Here is a 16,684-nt window from a genome sequence, read left to right on the forward strand (position 1 = left end):
CTTTTTTTTAAGTGGGGAATAACATTCAATGATTTCTCCCGCCGTGGGCGAGGCGAGAAGGAGTGTCAGACTCTCACTGACTAAACACTACTCCGTTCCTACTCCTGCTTCTCGAGTCGGAGCCCCGGTAACCCACTAGGTAGACCGCAGCTCCGACTCTTGTTAAGAGGTTAGAGAGTGATCTAAGTATGGGAGAGCCAAGCCTCGGCACGAATGGGCCGGCTTGGCCAGAGTGATACTTACCATCAGGTGATACGTCTGCTCGTTTACCGGCTTATCCCAAAAAAAAAAATATAGAAAGAATACTTTTTCATTACCGTAGATGAATCTGCGAGGTACGCTATAAATTAAACAAAATATACCATGATCTGAGTATTTCTTTAATTTTTTTTCTTAACAATATTTTACAATATAGTAGATAGGTACAAAAAATGATTATTAAAATAAATATTTAATTCAGATTCTAGATTTCCTTATTAAATATAGTATACCTAAAACCTATCGACACATAATAGCTACATAAGTACATTAATACGTGCGTGACATCACACTAATACAGGCCCGCATCGTACGCATCGCACGTATCGCACGCATTCCGTATGACGTCATCAGTACGCATCGCATGTAGGCATTGCCGATGATGCGGTCCGTACGATGCGGATCAGTGGACGCAGTTGTATGAGTTTCTGTACAAGACAAACTAAAATCCGTTGCGTGCGATGCGTACGATGCGGGCCTGTGGACGCTTACCTTAAGATGTACATAGAAGTCATACTCATATGACTACACCCATTTTTCACAATCAGGCAGTTTGTTAAAATTTTCGATTTTAAAATAAAACGTTGTAACAAAAATATAATAGGAATATGTAGTATCAAAATTTGTTCGTATAATATTTATAGGCTTTTTATCCCACGAACGGGAACGTGGGCGAAGCCAGGCAGAAGCTAATAGTTCATACAAACACACACACACACACACAACTTCACGCCTTTTATTCCCGAAGGCAGAGGTGCACATTACGGCACGTAATGCCGCTATACAATGTACACCCACTTTTCACCATTTGTGTTATAAGTCCCATGTAATAGGGGGTGAGTCTATTGCCATATACTGGGCACAATTCCAGACTCCGTGCTACTACCGAGAAATTTTACGAAACTCCGAAAAAAGCCCAGTAATAGATACTTTGCCTGACCCGGGAATCGAACCCTTGTTCGGCAGTTGCACTTGCGACCACTCGACCAACGAGGCAACGAGGCAGTTCATACAAATTACAGTCTATATTTCAATTTATCTGATACATAAATCCTACAGACACTGTCAAACACGCCCTAAACTATCCTCATTCGTTCATCTTACAACCAATTCACATTACAATAAAAAATAATGTACAAATCTTTAACTATCGCTCCCTACTTCACTCGAAAACGTTCAAGTTATCTCGAAACAGTTCGGGTATGCTCGAGAATTATATTTGTTGTCGGAACATCGCTGTGATTTCTTCTACTGTTTTGTTTTTAGTTTCAGGCACGCGACAGTATATGAAGAATATGAATATTAGTTGGAGAACCGCAAATATTATGAACACGTTCGCTCCGAGTATTGCCTGTGAACAAAGAAATACATATTTTAATTATATATAGCTTCACATGCGTGCAATGGTGATATATTACGCATGTATTGCACGCATCCATAGGACGCATCCATAGCACGCGTCCATAGCTCGCATCCATAGCACACATCCATAGCAAATATCCATACCACACATCCATAGTACACATCCATAGCACACATCCATGGCACACATCCATAGCACACATCCATGGCACACATCCATAGCACACATCCATGGCACACATCCATAGCAAATATCCATACCACACATCCATAGTACACATCCATAGCACACATCCATGGCACACATCCATAGCACACATCCATGGCACACATCCATAGCACACATCCATGGCACACATCCATTGCACGCATCACTAACATGCATCCATAGCTCGTATCCATAGCACATATCCATAGCACGCATCCATACCACACATCCATAGCACACATCCATAGTACACATTCATAGCACGCATCCATAGCATGAATCTATATTGCACGCATACATAACACACATCCATAGCACACATCCATAGCACACATTTATAGCACACATCCATAGTTTTTTTTTTTTATGGGACTTGCCGGTAATCGAGCAGACGTATTACCTGATGGTAAGCAATCGCCGCCGCCCATGGACACTGGAAACACCAGAGGCTTTACAAGTGCGTTACCGGCTTTTTGGGAGTTAGGAATTTAAGGGTTGTTGTTCGGGAATGGGGATGGGGAAGATTGCGAAGGGGGGAATTGGGCCTCCGGTAACCTCACTCACACAACGAAACACAACGCAAGCGTTGTTTCACGTCGGTTTTCTGTGAGGCCGTGGTATTACTCCGGTCGAGCCGGCCCATTCGTGCCGAAGCATGGCTCTCCCACACTTAAAAGTACGCATCCATAGCACACATCCATAGCACATATCCATACCACACATCCATACCACACATCCATAGTACACATCCATAGCACGCATCCATAGCACACATCCACAACACACATCCGTAGCACGCATCCATAGCACACATCCATAGCACACATCCATAGCACGCATCCATAGCACGCAACCATAGCACACATCCATAGCATGCATCCATAGCACGCATCCATAGCACACATCCATAGCATGCATCCATAGCACACATCCATAGCAAATATCTATCGCACACACCTATAGCACACATCCATAGCACAATAACTTGAGATAACTTGTAATAAAAAATACCTATGGTGTTTACGTAATTTATTTTTTAATGTAACATACTGCATGTGGGTTCACTTTCTCCACTCTGTCACATAAACCTTTAAAGGTTTCAGACAAGTGTTTTGTAATACATATGTATGTAAATTGTAAATTTATTGAACAACTAGCGGACCCGACAGACGTTGTCCTGTCTACACGTCTTTAATTTGAAAATTTTACATTGGATCCGACAGACGGCGCTACCAACACAGTGTCAAATATTTTTAGTCTGTCCCGACAGTTAGCGCTGCCAAAATCAACAACTATGTACTAATAAACTAAAAAATAATTTAAAAGAACATTGTCCAGCGGACAAAATTGTGAATCTAAACCATTCTCAGATCCCCTTGAACACACACAAAAAATTTCATCAAAATCGGTCCAATCGTTTAAGAGAAGTTCAGTGACATACACACGCACAGAAGAATTATATATATAAAGATAAAAAATATAACTTACAGAGAGTTGCAAGAAGCTGAGTCCGATGATAAAGTTGGCTGTCCAGTTGACTGTCACCGCCACTGATGTAGCTGCCGGCCGAGACGATTGGTTGAACAGTTCTGTGGAACGAAATGTATGGTGGAATTATTAAACACTTGTGTTAGTTTTATATACAATCCCATACAAACCCAATATTAAGAGTCTAACCTCTTAAACAGCTACGATTGGGCTACTTACGATAGTCAATAGGGCTGATGCCGATCCGGAGCTGCGGACTACCTAGCTACCGGGGCTCCGGCTCGACAAGCAGGAGTAGGAACGGGGTGGTGTTTAGTCAGTAAAAGTCTGACTCTGGTCTGATTAAAAAAAACGTATAACACGCTACGAGAGAAGAGATTTTTTTTGAGGGGGAAAATCATCGAATGACTTCTCCCGCCTTGGGCGAGACGAGAGGGAATGTCAAACTCTTACTGACTAAAAACCACCCCGTTCCTACTCCTGCTTTTCGAGCCGGAGCCCCGGTAACCGGTGGCACAGTGGTCACGTGCTGCTGTGCAACTTGCACAACGAGGCTAATGGGAGACACACGTCTCCCTAGGGATGTGCCGTAACAGGCGTTGCACCGTGGGGGCTCCGGAGCAGGTCTACTAAGAGGTCTCGGTGCCTCTTACAGGTGCAGAGAGTGGCCACCGGGGTGGTTTTAGTGAGGTAAAAATACCACACTCCCTAGTCTTTTATCTTTTGAAGGTTTCCCCCCGTCATCAAAAAAAAAGGTAGTCCGTATCTTCGGGTCGGCATCAGCTCTACTGGGCCCCATCTGACAAGAGTAGGGCTTCTGTCGTATATTAGAAGAGAGGACGCTACTCACCAGTGACGAGGAACCAGGGTATGGAACCAGGACCCACGGCGAACATCACCACGAAGAGAATCACCAACGCGATGCACACGTACGATACCCAGGAGAGCGTGGACTGAAAGGAAAATATACACGGTGTTTTAAAAAGGGGGTAAGTGCACGGTTTCTAGACAACATAACAAACGATACGGGAAGGGCTTTTTAGTCTCATGTTTTCATGTAACGAAGTTGTGAATTTTTCCAATACATAAAATTCCAGAAACCGAACCTCAAAATTATGTAGATACAGGTACTAGGCGATCAGATTTACAGAAGAAATGTTTCGTAATTAGCGAGTGATCCCTGTAGCGTTGTGATACGTTTGTATGATGATTTTAAATCAAGAACCATGCGACACCAAGTATTTGGTATCAATTTTTTTAAACGTAGTTTAAGGTGAAACTTTGTGTAGAGATTCTATTCAGAGGTGCACATTACGGCATGTAATGCCGCTACTGTAATATGTATAATGTAGGTACATCCACTTTTCACAACTTATGTTTTAAGTCCCATGTAATAGGGTGTGAGCCTATTGCCATATCCTGGACATAGTTCCAGACTCCGTGTAGATAAATTTTCGAAAAACCAAAAAAAGCCCGGTAATGCTTTGCCCGACACGGGAATCAAACCCGAGACCCCTTGCCCGGCAGTCGCATTTGCAACCACTCAACCAACGAGGCATCAATTTTTTTATTATACTAGTTATATTATACTTTTTAATTTACAAGATAGGTATAACAATATTTCAATAGAATTGAAAGTAACAACGGGATATTTACCATGTTTTTCAATTTTAATGAGTTTCCGATATTTCGGCACTGTTGCAAGCCCGGGTAAATATCCCGTTGTAACTTCCAATTATAGTGTTAGTGACCATGTCAGTTTGTTTTTTGTTTTTTTTTTTATTTAAGTTTTAAGTTAGTTTTTTATTCCTTTTCAGGTATTTTAAGTTGTAAATAATTTGCAAGATAGTAACAATATTTAAATACTCACATATAAATACGCGACACACAGACCGACGGAACACAGGAACATGCCTCCGAAACCAATCAGCAGTAACGTCTTGCGGCCCGCTATCTCCACTAGCAGTAGACTGATGATTGTCATCACTACATTCATTGCTCCCATACCTTGAATGACACATACATAGGTATTCAATATTTTTCATTTTAAACTTTATGTACAACTAGCTTTTGCCCGCGACTTCGTCCGCGTGGAATAATGATATCTGGCAGAACTTGAGATTTTTAATTAGGTAGTATTTTCCAAGTTATACTATTCTATGACTATAGTATAAGTGTTTATAGTAAGTTTGGGAGAGCCATGCTTCGGCACGAATGGGCCGGCTCGACCGGAGTGATACCACGGCCGAGCAGGAAACCGACGTGAAACAACGCTTGCGTTGTTTGGGTGAGGTTACCGGAGGCCCAATTCTCCCCTTCCCAATCTTCCCAATCCCCGATTCCCGAACAACAAACCTTAAATTCCTAACCCCCAAAAGGCTGGCAATGCACTTGAATTTAACGCTTCTGGTGTTCAAATGGGCGGCGGCGATTGCTTACCATCAGGTGATCCATAAAAAATATATTAGATACTTGCTAGTTTCTGCCAGCAGCTTCGCCTGTGGTAAAAAAGTACCCCTGTTCCAAATGTCATATCGATCTCTTCAGCGGTTTTGACGTGATTGAGTAACAAACATAGGCACAAACTTAAGAAAAATACTGATAGGTACAGTATTTTATTTAATCATAATATTTGTTTAAAAAGTTAGCAACCGGTTGGGGGGTCATATACCAAGTTCCAAACAAAAAATACACCAACCTCCGTACTCAGAGTCATTTAATGGTTATTTAACCCACTCCTTAGCAATTGTTTCGGAACAAAATTGTACTTTGACTGCCAATAGAAAACTGTTGAAGGCAAATCCTCCGCTAACGTCGGTCACCGGTGACCACCACGGCGTTCAATGTGTTAAGTAATCATTAAATTAATGTCTCTGAATACGCCAGAAAATCGAATGTAAATGAACTCACCAAGCGTAGCATACTGCGACTGCGTGTGTCCCAACTGCACCCGCGTGAAGATCTCCGTAGAGAAGAATATGACGGCGTTAATCCCCGAGAACTGTTGCGCTATCATCATCACCATGGCGATTATGAGCGGCTGGCGGAGTTGGCGATTAGCGAATAGTTCGCGTAGAGTTACTTTTCGGCTTATTTTGTTCTTCTCTGCTTCCTGGAAGAAAATGTACATAGGGATGTTTAAATTATGACTAACTTGTTGAGTAGAGAGCCATGCTTCTACACGAATGGACCGGCTCGACCGGAGTGATACCACCGCCGAGCAGAAAACCGACGTGAAACATCGCTTGTGTCGTTTTTGTTGTGTGAGTGACGTTACAGGAGGCCCACTTCCCCCTTCCCAATACCTGATTCCCCAACAACCTTTACATTCTTCTTCTCAATCTTACACTCTTGGCAAAGTGGTCGTGGTTGCTTCGATGATTATAACCATTAAAATCCTAACCCCCAAAAGGCTGGCATCGCACTTGTAACGCCTCTGGTGTTTCAAGTGCTCATAATAGGCAGCGGCGATTGCTTACCATCAGGTGATACGTCTGCCCGTTTACCGACGTGTTCCATAAAAAAAGAAGGACTAAAAACCATTCCGTTCCATCTCCTGCTTTGAGCTGAAACCCTGGTAACCTGTTTGGTAGTCTGTAGCTCTGGATCCGGCATCAGCCCTACTGGGCCCTATCTGTATTGGTCAGTACCCTTGGTACGAGTTTGCTTTAGGTAGGTACATTTAAAATAATCGAAACAAGCGCGTTCGGTGTTCTGATTGGTTGGTTTATTCGAGCCGGCTAATCAGAGCGCCGAACGCGCTCCCGTTTCCATTACTTTAAATGTAAAGCAAACTCATACTAAGGGTACTAAGCTGAGGGTCTGAGGTTCGATTCCCATACCAGACTTTTTAGAACGCTATGCTGTAGTGAATATTTTTAGTGCCCACCTGGTGCATTTCTTCAATTTCTCCGTGGACGGCTACATCTCCTCGCAACCAGTTTAGAGCTGAAACAATTTCATTAAATTCCATTAAGTAAATACACAGGTACAAAGTAATATGGATGCCAAGCACAATTTTTAGATTTAAAACAAGAATTTATCGAATTGTCTAATGGTTAGCTATGTTTTCTATGTTATTTTTTGCATTATTGCGTTGCTATAATTGGGCATTCAAGTATTACGTACCGCTATTTTATTTATTTTTAACCGACTTCCCAAAAAGGAGTAGGCTCAATTCGACCGGTATGTGTTTTTTTCCCTACAAAAACTACAGAAAGCACCCCTTGTAACACAACGTAATGGCTTTCTGTACCCCTCTCCCCCCTCTAAACGTTACGTAACACTCAAGTGACAATTTTTACCCTAAAAGTTGCAAAAAGTTATGTTATAGTTTTATCCTTGGTATACTTTTTATTGCCATTGCGGTAATAACATCAAATAAAACAAGAAATTTTTAATCCGCAACACCTGCATATTTCCGTGGAAGGAGGGTAAGGAGACTTTTGCCCCCTTCTTTCGAGGGGGGACAATAATCCAATGTCTTCTCCCGCCTTGGGCGATGCGAGAGGGAGTGTCAGACTCTTACTGACTAAAAACCACCTCGTTCCTACACTTACCCTTCGAGCCGGAGCCCCGGTAAACCCGCTAGGTAGTCCGTTGCCCTGCAGTTGACTATAATGGCTACAAATTAGTATTTTTCAAATACTCACCCCTCTGAGCATGCAATTCCTGCCCCTTATTGAGCAACAGATACTTGGGTGACTCTGGACACAGCGGTAATGTGACCACCTGAATAGCTGCCGGTATGGCCGTCAAAGCGAGGAGGTATGGCCACCCCTTGGGAGTACCTAGCACGGACTCCAAACCTAGGACTTGGGAGAGCAGGATGGTGATCGTTATCACCAGCTGGTAGACTGTGCCTATCTGAAAAAGGGGGGTTAAGTTATAGTAGATGGTAGAGTAGAATACATAGTTAATCTTTAAACACAACACTACCTCTATAAAGTCGTGGCAGATACTTTTAGAACACCTTGTATAGGGTGACTGGTAATTAGTGAACGATATTTATACACGTGATTGTACTCATGATTACAAACAACTTTCCCAAAGAAACTATTTTTGTATACTCATTAGTTTATTTTTTATCAGGATAACAAAGTAAAGTTCCAAAATACCTAGTCGCGGGCGCCTCGCTGCTAACAGCTGATCACGCATAAGAACGCGGTAGTAACTAGATAGGATTTTAGAACTTTATTTTATATTTTTTCATCACCTAACTGACAAACTAAATAGCTTTTTAAATTTTCATACCCCGTCATCATCCCTATTACATAAAAATACACAAATAAAATACTCACAGATCCCCTCAGTGACACAGGCGATATTTCAGCCAAGTACAGAGGCGCTAGCCCGGCATTGAGGCCGCTGTTTATTCCAATAAGTAATCTGAAACAATACGTGCGTTGTTCGATGTACATACTTCATGCATTCAGATCGGGTTTCTTACTGTAGTCGGTGACACAGTGACATATTGCAAGCGAAATCAATAGATACCGGATCCAAGAGAACATTTTTTTTTGAGGGGTGAAAATCATCCAATGACTTCTCCCGCCTTGGGTGAGGCGAGAGGGAGTTTTAGACTCTTACTGACTAAAAACCACCCCGTTCCTACTCCTGCTTGTCGAGCCGGAGCCCCGGTAAACCTGTTAGGTAGTCCGCAGCTGGATCCAGAGAACTTGGATTAAAGGTAAGCGTCCACAGGCCCGCATCGTACGCATCGCACGCAACGGATTTTAGTTTGTCTTGTATAGAAACTCATACAACTGCGTCCACTGATCCGTATCGTACGGACCGCTCATCGGCAATGGATACCGGAATGCTGATGCCAAAAATCCGAGTGAAATTGGTATCGGCAATCCGATTGCTAATACTAACGTCGGTAATTCGAACACTGCCAATACAGTGGCGCAGTCAATCCGTTTGATGCGATCCGTCCAATGCGTGCGATGCGGGTCTGTGAACGCTTACCTTAAGGTGGCTCTACTCATTCTTTTCTTAAGTGTGGGATAGCCATGCTTCGGCACGAATGGGCAGGCTCGACCGGAGTGATACCACGACCGAACAGAAAACCGATGTGAAACAAGGCTTGCGTTGTGTGAATGAGGGAAGCTCAATTAACCCCCTTCCCAATCCCCGATTCCCCAACAACCCCTAAATTCCTATCCCCAAAAGGCCAGCAATGCACTTGTAACGCCTCTGGTGTTTCAAGTGGCGGCGATTGCTTACCATCAGGTGATCGATAGGCTCGGTTACCGGCTTATACTATAAAAAAAAAACTTAAAGACAAATAAAATTTTTGGAACTTAGAAAGATTTTAATTTTTTTTATTTTAAATTTTACTTTACTATGGACAAACATTTTTGGTGCACAAACACTTACCTGCCCAATATAAGCATTTCAGCGGAATTTGCGACTTTAGACGTCCCCTCTAGTACAGCGGCTACAAACACTAGCAGATTGTTCCAGAGTAGACCTCCCTGTCTGCCTAGCCTGTAACGAAATATAAAGGATTGAAGTTTGTAACAAATACATACACACATATCATCACGCCTTTAATCCCCGAAGGGGTAGGCAGAGGTGCACATTATGGCATGTGATGCCACTGTACAATGTACACCCACTTTTCACAGTTTATGTTGTAAGTCCCATGTAATAGGGGGTGAGCCTATTGCCATATACCGGGCACATTTTCGGAAATTTTCGAAAAAAGCCCAGCAATACTTTGCCCGACCCGGGAATCGAACCCGAGACCCCTTGTCCGGCAGTCGCACTTGCTACCACTCGACCAACGAGGCAGTCGTAACATGTGTAAGAGGTGAAGCGTCTTAAGGCTTACAGTGACAAAAACCGGGCAGCAGCGCTCTCAAACCTGAACTTTTAACACTACTATTACCAAACCACCTGCCAAGAAAATTATATAGGGTGACTAGTAATTAGTGAACGATATTTAAACACGTGATTGTAGGGGAGACTGGGGGCAGTAGTAACAGGGTACAATTGTAACATTGGCGATATTTTGACTATTAAGCCATTAACGCATGTGTGGTCCCCTCAAAAAAAAAAGGGTATCAGTGGCCCTTACGCCGGCACTGGCTCTTATTGTACATACCTATCAGCCACAATTCCCGTGATGATTCCTCCGATCATTCCCCCCACGCAGTATATTGCCACGGCTATGGAGAGGGCAGTCATCACCTTCGGGTCGTCTGTAGCCCGCAGAGTCAAGTTTGTACCGGATAACGCATCTTTGTGTAGCCAATCTGCAATTACCTGAAATAAAACATTGATACATTTAAGTCTTTGACTGCCAACAGAAAACTGTTGAAGGCAAATCCTCCGCTAACTTCGGTCACCGGTGACCACCACGGCGTTCAATGTGTTAATTGTTATGCTATCGGCTTACTCACGTAAGTGTTTGACGAGGAACTCGACTAGTTTCAAGCTATGCTAGAGGCTTATTTTCATGAGTTGCATTCCGCGACACACGACGCGGCGACTCGAGTTTCGCGCCTATCGCGCCCCCTGCCTTTTTTTTAAGGGAGGAAAATCATCCAATGCCTTTTCTCGCCAAGGCGAGGCGAGAGGGAGTGTCAGACTCTTACTGACTAAAAATCACCCCGTTCCTCCTAATGCTTGTCAACCCGGGGCCCCGGTAAACCCGCTAGGTAGTCCGCAACTCCAGACTGCCTGGAATCACGAAACTAGTCGAGTTCCTCGTCAAACAGTTACGTGAGTAAGCCGATAACATAGTAATTAATTTAGTATGTCTCACGAAAGTTATAATAAAATTATTGATACATTTATTTACTTTTACAAAACTACGTTGCTGCACACTAGAATTTTCTCCTGTATCGTGGGTGCGTTTACAAACATACAAGTTCACGTACACATTACACACAGACCCGACTGTTTTGTATTTCGCAGTCTTGTTGATATTAAATAACTGATGTATTCGTTATGTGTTGAATAATGCATTTATCGAGGAAGGCTATGTGCTATAAAACATCACGCTATGACCAATAGAAGCCAAGCAAAGCGGGTGAAACCGCGCGGAAGTAGCTAGTTTTTTTAATAAAGATTTAAAAAAAAGAGTGACTTACCGCTTGAGGTGCATTCAAAACTCCTGTGTTGTAACCATGCTGGAAGGCAGACCAGCACGCTGATGACAGGATGGCGAAGGCGAGACGTGGGTTCATTCCCTGTGAAAGAAAAAAAGTATAAAATAAGCAAAGCCGGAGAGAAAATGAGGGTCAAACTAGAAGCTGGATGACCTGATGATGATAGGTGTTCACAATAACCAATTTATAGTTGAAACAACATTGGGACTTAAGACTTTTTTTAAGGAATAGGAGGCAAACTAGCAAACGAGTCACCTGATGGTAAGCGATCAGCGCCGCCCATGGACACTCGCAATACCAGAGGAGTCACAGGTGCGTTGACGGCCTTTTAAAAAGGAGTATGCTCTTTTCTTGAAGGTTTGCAGGTCGTATCGGTTCGGAAATACCGACTTATTGCCAGTCAAGATACTGAGATAGGGTACACCGGTAATATGCTTATTATACTGACTTAAGTGGTCCATGCTACTCATAAGTTCAGAGTTTAGTCCCCCCAGCCAGCCGGAGCTGCGGACTACCTAACGAGTTACCGGGGTTCCAACTCAAAGCAGGAGTAGGAACGGGATAGATTATAGTCAGTAAGAGTGACAATGTACATATCTTGCCTCACATAATGCTCTCGGATAGCGGCGTGACACAACGCTTTTCTAGTGTCACGTCGGTAGTGTGAAACCACTGCCGAAATATGGCTCTCCCACTTTGCCTGATACAGAATTAAAACCGCCGTGAACCGTAAAGTGCGGTACAAAACAGTATGAAGATTATTTATAGCCAAACGTACCTAGTTTCAGTACTTTCAGACATACTTATGTACATACTCACCGACCGAATTGTTTATGTTTTCGCGGTAGTTATATGGAGTAGAGAACTAATGAACAGTCGTGTTTGTATTTAATAATATATTCACTCCAGTCGAGCCGGCCCATTCGTGCCGAAGCATGACTCTCCCATACTTATTAAGATAGCCACCACCCTAATTTTTAATTATTGACGTTTGACGAGGAATTCGACTAGTTTCAAGCCATGCTAGAGGCTCATATTCATGAGCAGCATTCCGCGACAATCGCCGCGTCGTGTGTCGCAGAATGCGTGAGTAAGCCGATAACATATTATAATAATTAATTTACTATGTCTCACGAAAGTTACAATAAAACCTTAATTCTTGTAAACCACACATTTATTCCGTACGGGAATTGAACCCGATACACGTTGTACGGCAGCCAGTTGCCCTGCCACCGAGGCAGCCGTGTAGTCGAGTAGCGAATTATGCTGTAGTAGCACAGGTAGTAGCTTCTGCCAGCGGTTTCGCCCGCGTTCTCGTGGGACAAAAAGTAGACTATGTGTTGCTCCTGTACCAAATTTCATCCCGATCCTTTCGGTTGGTAAACCTATTATTACCACATAAGTATTATAATTCCAGACGTGACGCGTGCTTTTATCATTACTCTGAATCATCTCGTATTGTGGGCTATCCCTTCATCGTATTGTCACGCCTTTTATCCTAGAATTTCCAGACTCCGTGCTACTACTGAGAAATTTTTGTTAAACCGAAATTTTTGTTGCCCGACCCGGGAATCGAACCAGGGACCCCTTGCGTGAAATAACAATTGCGTTGTGCTTCATTGTGTGAGTGAGGTTACTGGAGGCCTAATTATCTCCCTTCCCAATCCCCGACTCCCCAACAGCCCTTGAATTCCTAACCCGCAAAAGGCCGGCAACTCGATTGCTTACCATCAGGTGATCCGTCTGCTCGTTTACTGACTTATTCCAAAAAAACGTTAACACAAGACACCAGTTAACGATTTTAACACCTATCATCGAAAATTCTTAGTCTACTCGCCTCTCTGACTCACCACACAACTTAACAACAAGTTGGTTGAACAAATAAAACCTTTTTTGTTCCTACGCAGCGTGACGGAATGATGATCATATCTGTGCTTGAACTACTTAAAAAAAAATGGAGAAACGAGTTCCCGCCAAAAACCGGGTCGAATGACCTTTTGACAGGCCATGCGTATAAGAATGCAGTATTTAGCAATGCAACCAATTATTTCATTTTACTTTATAATGACTAGCTTTTTGACTGCAGTTTTGTCTGCATTGGTCTGTCTGTGTTCGTCTGGGATCGCACAACGATCTCCGGCCACCGTAGATGCGGGTTTGCGGACGGTAAGCACTAGAACCAGACCCACCAGAACCAATCCCGTGCGTTCAAAGTTGGTACCACCATCAGACCACCACAAGGTGGGACCCAGTAGGATCGGAATCGGTGCTGCGGGCTACCTAGTGGGTTTACCGGGGCTTCGGTTCGAAGAGCAGGAGTAGGAACGGAGTGGTTCTTAGTTAGTAAGAGTTTGAATATGCCTCTCGCCTCGCCCAAAGCGAGAGAAAGTCATTGAATAATTTTGCACCCCCAAGAAAAAAAAGGAGTAGTCTTCCTTTTGTGCCTTTTCCTTGTAAACTGTGACTTTTAGAAAATGATAGTCATGATATAAGCATCGTGCTAGGTAAATACGTTATTTTTAGCAATATTTTCAGAAATATTGTTAATGGCATTGTATTTATAATAATTATTCTAATCCTGTGTCAATACTGTGGCTCGTGCGTAACCGCAGTCTATAGGCTGGCATAACCAATGATGTAGCTAACTGCAGTGCGCGTCTGGGGTCGCCTGTGTGGAGGAACATTTCACTGCCATCCTCTCCGCAACCTTACACTCCTACCATGAGAACAAGAGAAAAGAAAAGGGTACAACAGCGGCTGCACTCCCTCTCCCTCAAAGTGCACCTCACGAATATTCGAGGCTTGCACTCAAATATCAATGCGGTCCATAAAACATCTTGAGACCGAGTACCCTATGGAGTCTATGTTATCTCTCGGAGACCCAGATCAGATGTCCGTCCGACGTTTCTTATCTCAACTACCCAGGTTTTACCCTGGAGCACAATTTTGTTGCCCGTGCAGGCGTTTGCCTGTACGTCCAGGACGGCGTCTGTTACCGGCGTCTCCGAGACTTTGAAGACCCCAATTACTCTACATTGTGGATACTGATGAGCACAGGTATGGAGGAAAATTCTCTATGCCTGTGTCTAATCGGTCGCACAGCGGAGATTTGGAGACGACCAGATTAGCGCAATACCTAGTGGAGGCGGCGGATGCAGCTCGGCAGAGGTACCCTTCGGCCCAGTTGGTGTTACAAAGACGGGGACTTTAACGCCCATCACCAGGAGTGGCTGTTCCCATACCAGTGCACTGACCATGCTGGGAGGGAGATGCGTAAGCTTGCGCTGACGCTTGGCCTGACCCAGCTGGTCCATGAGGCCACAAGGGTGCCTGATGTCGATACACAACTGCCAACTGCTTAGACCTTCTGCTGACAACAGATCCAGACAGCTACTCAGTGTCAGTTTCATCACCCCTGGGTAGTTCTGACCACTGTCTGGTGAAATCTGTATCCACACACTCGCCGCAGGATATTTAGTCCCAGGGGATCTCGGCGGATGTGGCGCTGTACAAGTCAGCAGATTGGGATGGGATGCGATCTTTCTTTGCATCCTATCCTTGGCGGCCTGTTTGCTTCTCATCCAGTGACCCGTCAGCTTGTGCGGATGCCGTAGCGGGGGTGCTGCGTCAGGGCATGGAATACTACATCCCATTCTCGGACGCAGCATCTTCCGGTGGCACGTCCATGGTTTGATGCCGACTGCGGACGTGCTGAGGCGCGAAAGCATGCGGCATACTTGGCATGGGCGGATGCCAGGCGCCGTAAGGCTGGCGACACTCCTCAGAAGAAGAGAGCCTTCAACCGGGCTGCCAAGTCATGCACAAAAGGCACTGCGGATGGCTACGGTTCAACCACATTGGCCGAATAGGGAACAAACTGGCTTCCTACCCAGCGGGGAGTAAAGCGTTCTGGTCCCTGGCCAGGGCGGTTGAATCGAACTTCTGCCGCCCCTCACTTCCGCCTCTCCTGGGGCCTGACGGGACGCTGGCTCACACCGCAGTAGAGAAAGCGAACTTGTTTGCTTCCCTATTTGCGGAGTCTTCACGTCTTGATACTGGTGGCGCTATGCCTCCTTCTCTACATAACGTTTGCGAGACAAAAATGTCGAAAATTCGCATCCGACAGAAGGAGGTATATAAGACGTTGCGTAATCTCGACGTGAATAAGGCCAGTGGACCCGACGGAATCCCAGCCGTGGTTTTAAAAACCTGTGCGCCTGAGTTGTCTCCAATCCTGACACGTCTGTTCCGCCTTTCCTTAGAGACGGGTCAAGTGCCGGTTGCATGGAAGCTGGCCAACGTGCAGCCTGTGCCCAAAAAGGTAGTCGTGCCGACCCCAATAATTACCGACCTATCTGGTCACGTCCATACTCTGCAAGAGTATGGAACCTGTGCTTAACAACAGGCTCATGGCATACCTTGAAGGTAACGACCTCCTCAGCCAATCGGCAGTATGGGTTTCGCCGCAGCCGATCTACTGGGGACCTTCTTGCGTATGCCACTCACATTTGGAGCGAGGCCATCGAGAAGCACGGGGAAGCATTAGCTGTCTCGCTCGATATATCTAAGGCCTTTGACAGGGTATGGCACGACAGTCTTATCGGCAAGCTTCCTGCGTATGGACTTCCCGCTGATCTGTGCAGATGGATTGCAGACTTCCTGACGGATCGGTCAATTCGAGTAGTCATCGATGGCTGCTCGTCTGACCAATTTGGCATCAACGCCGGAGTCCCTCAGGGGTCAGTACTTTCAGCAACGCTCTTTTTGCTGCACATCAACGACCTACTTAAGCCCGGTATCTTTGGGTATGCGGATGACAGCACAGTTGTTGAAAGGTATGTGTCCGATGCGCGGACTAGCGGAACACAGATCCAGTCTCTAAGAGAATCAATGGTCGAACGGTTGAACTCGTCCTTGAAGGCGGTCTCCGATTGGGGTGACGCCAACTTGGTCAAGTTCAACGCTACCAAAACCCAGGCGTGTCTCTTCTCTGCCAAACGGAGTCAATTTCCACTGACTCCTACTTTCCGAAATGTATCCGTTCCAATATCGGATCATCTTGAGCTTCTGGGCGTAACTCTATCGCCAACGCTAAACTTCGGTTCTTATATAGAGTCGAAGGCGCATCTGGCTGGTAGGAAGTTGGGTATCCTCTCGAAGGTGAGACGGTACTTCACACCGAAACAACTACTGAGCCTGTACCAGGCGCAGGTTCGGTCATGTATGGAGTACTGTTCTCACCTTTGGG

At 44.7% G+C, this 16,684-nt stretch overlaps 1 protein-coding gene across 1 annotated transcript in view; it reads right to left on the reverse strand.

Moving 5' to 3' along the window:
* Positions 1–447: 447 nt before the first annotated feature.
* Positions 448–16,684, reverse strand: part of LOC118281238 (solute carrier family 2, facilitated glucose transporter member 1-like) — a 29,821-nt gene continuing 13,584 nt past the window's right edge. The window contains exons 2-12 of the mRNA XM_050700951.1: positions 11,419–11,517; positions 10,428–10,588; positions 9,698–9,808; positions 8,617–8,704; positions 7,969–8,182; positions 7,206–7,264; positions 6,227–6,428; positions 5,187–5,323; positions 4,167–4,269; positions 3,317–3,417; positions 448–1,609 (exon numbers count right to left, since the gene is read on the reverse strand). Coding sequence (XP_050556908.1) covers positions 1,472–1,609; positions 3,317–3,417; positions 4,167–4,269; positions 5,187–5,323; positions 6,227–6,428; positions 7,206–7,264; positions 7,969–8,182; positions 8,617–8,704; positions 9,698–9,808; positions 10,428–10,588; positions 11,419–11,517 — 1,413 coding nt within the window. The 3' untranslated portion in view covers positions 448–1,471. The remainder of the gene's footprint in view (positions 1,610–3,316; positions 3,418–4,166; positions 4,270–5,186; positions 5,324–6,226; positions 6,429–7,205; positions 7,265–7,968; positions 8,183–8,616; positions 8,705–9,697; positions 9,809–10,427; positions 10,589–11,418; positions 11,518–16,684) is intronic.

The sequence above is a fragment of the Spodoptera frugiperda genome, chromosome 19 (genome assembly GCF_023101765.2).
Source record: "Spodoptera frugiperda isolate SF20-4 chromosome 19, AGI-APGP_CSIRO_Sfru_2.0, whole genome shotgun sequence".
Classification (NCBI taxonomy): Eukaryota; Metazoa; Arthropoda; class Insecta; order Lepidoptera; family Noctuidae; genus Spodoptera; species Spodoptera frugiperda.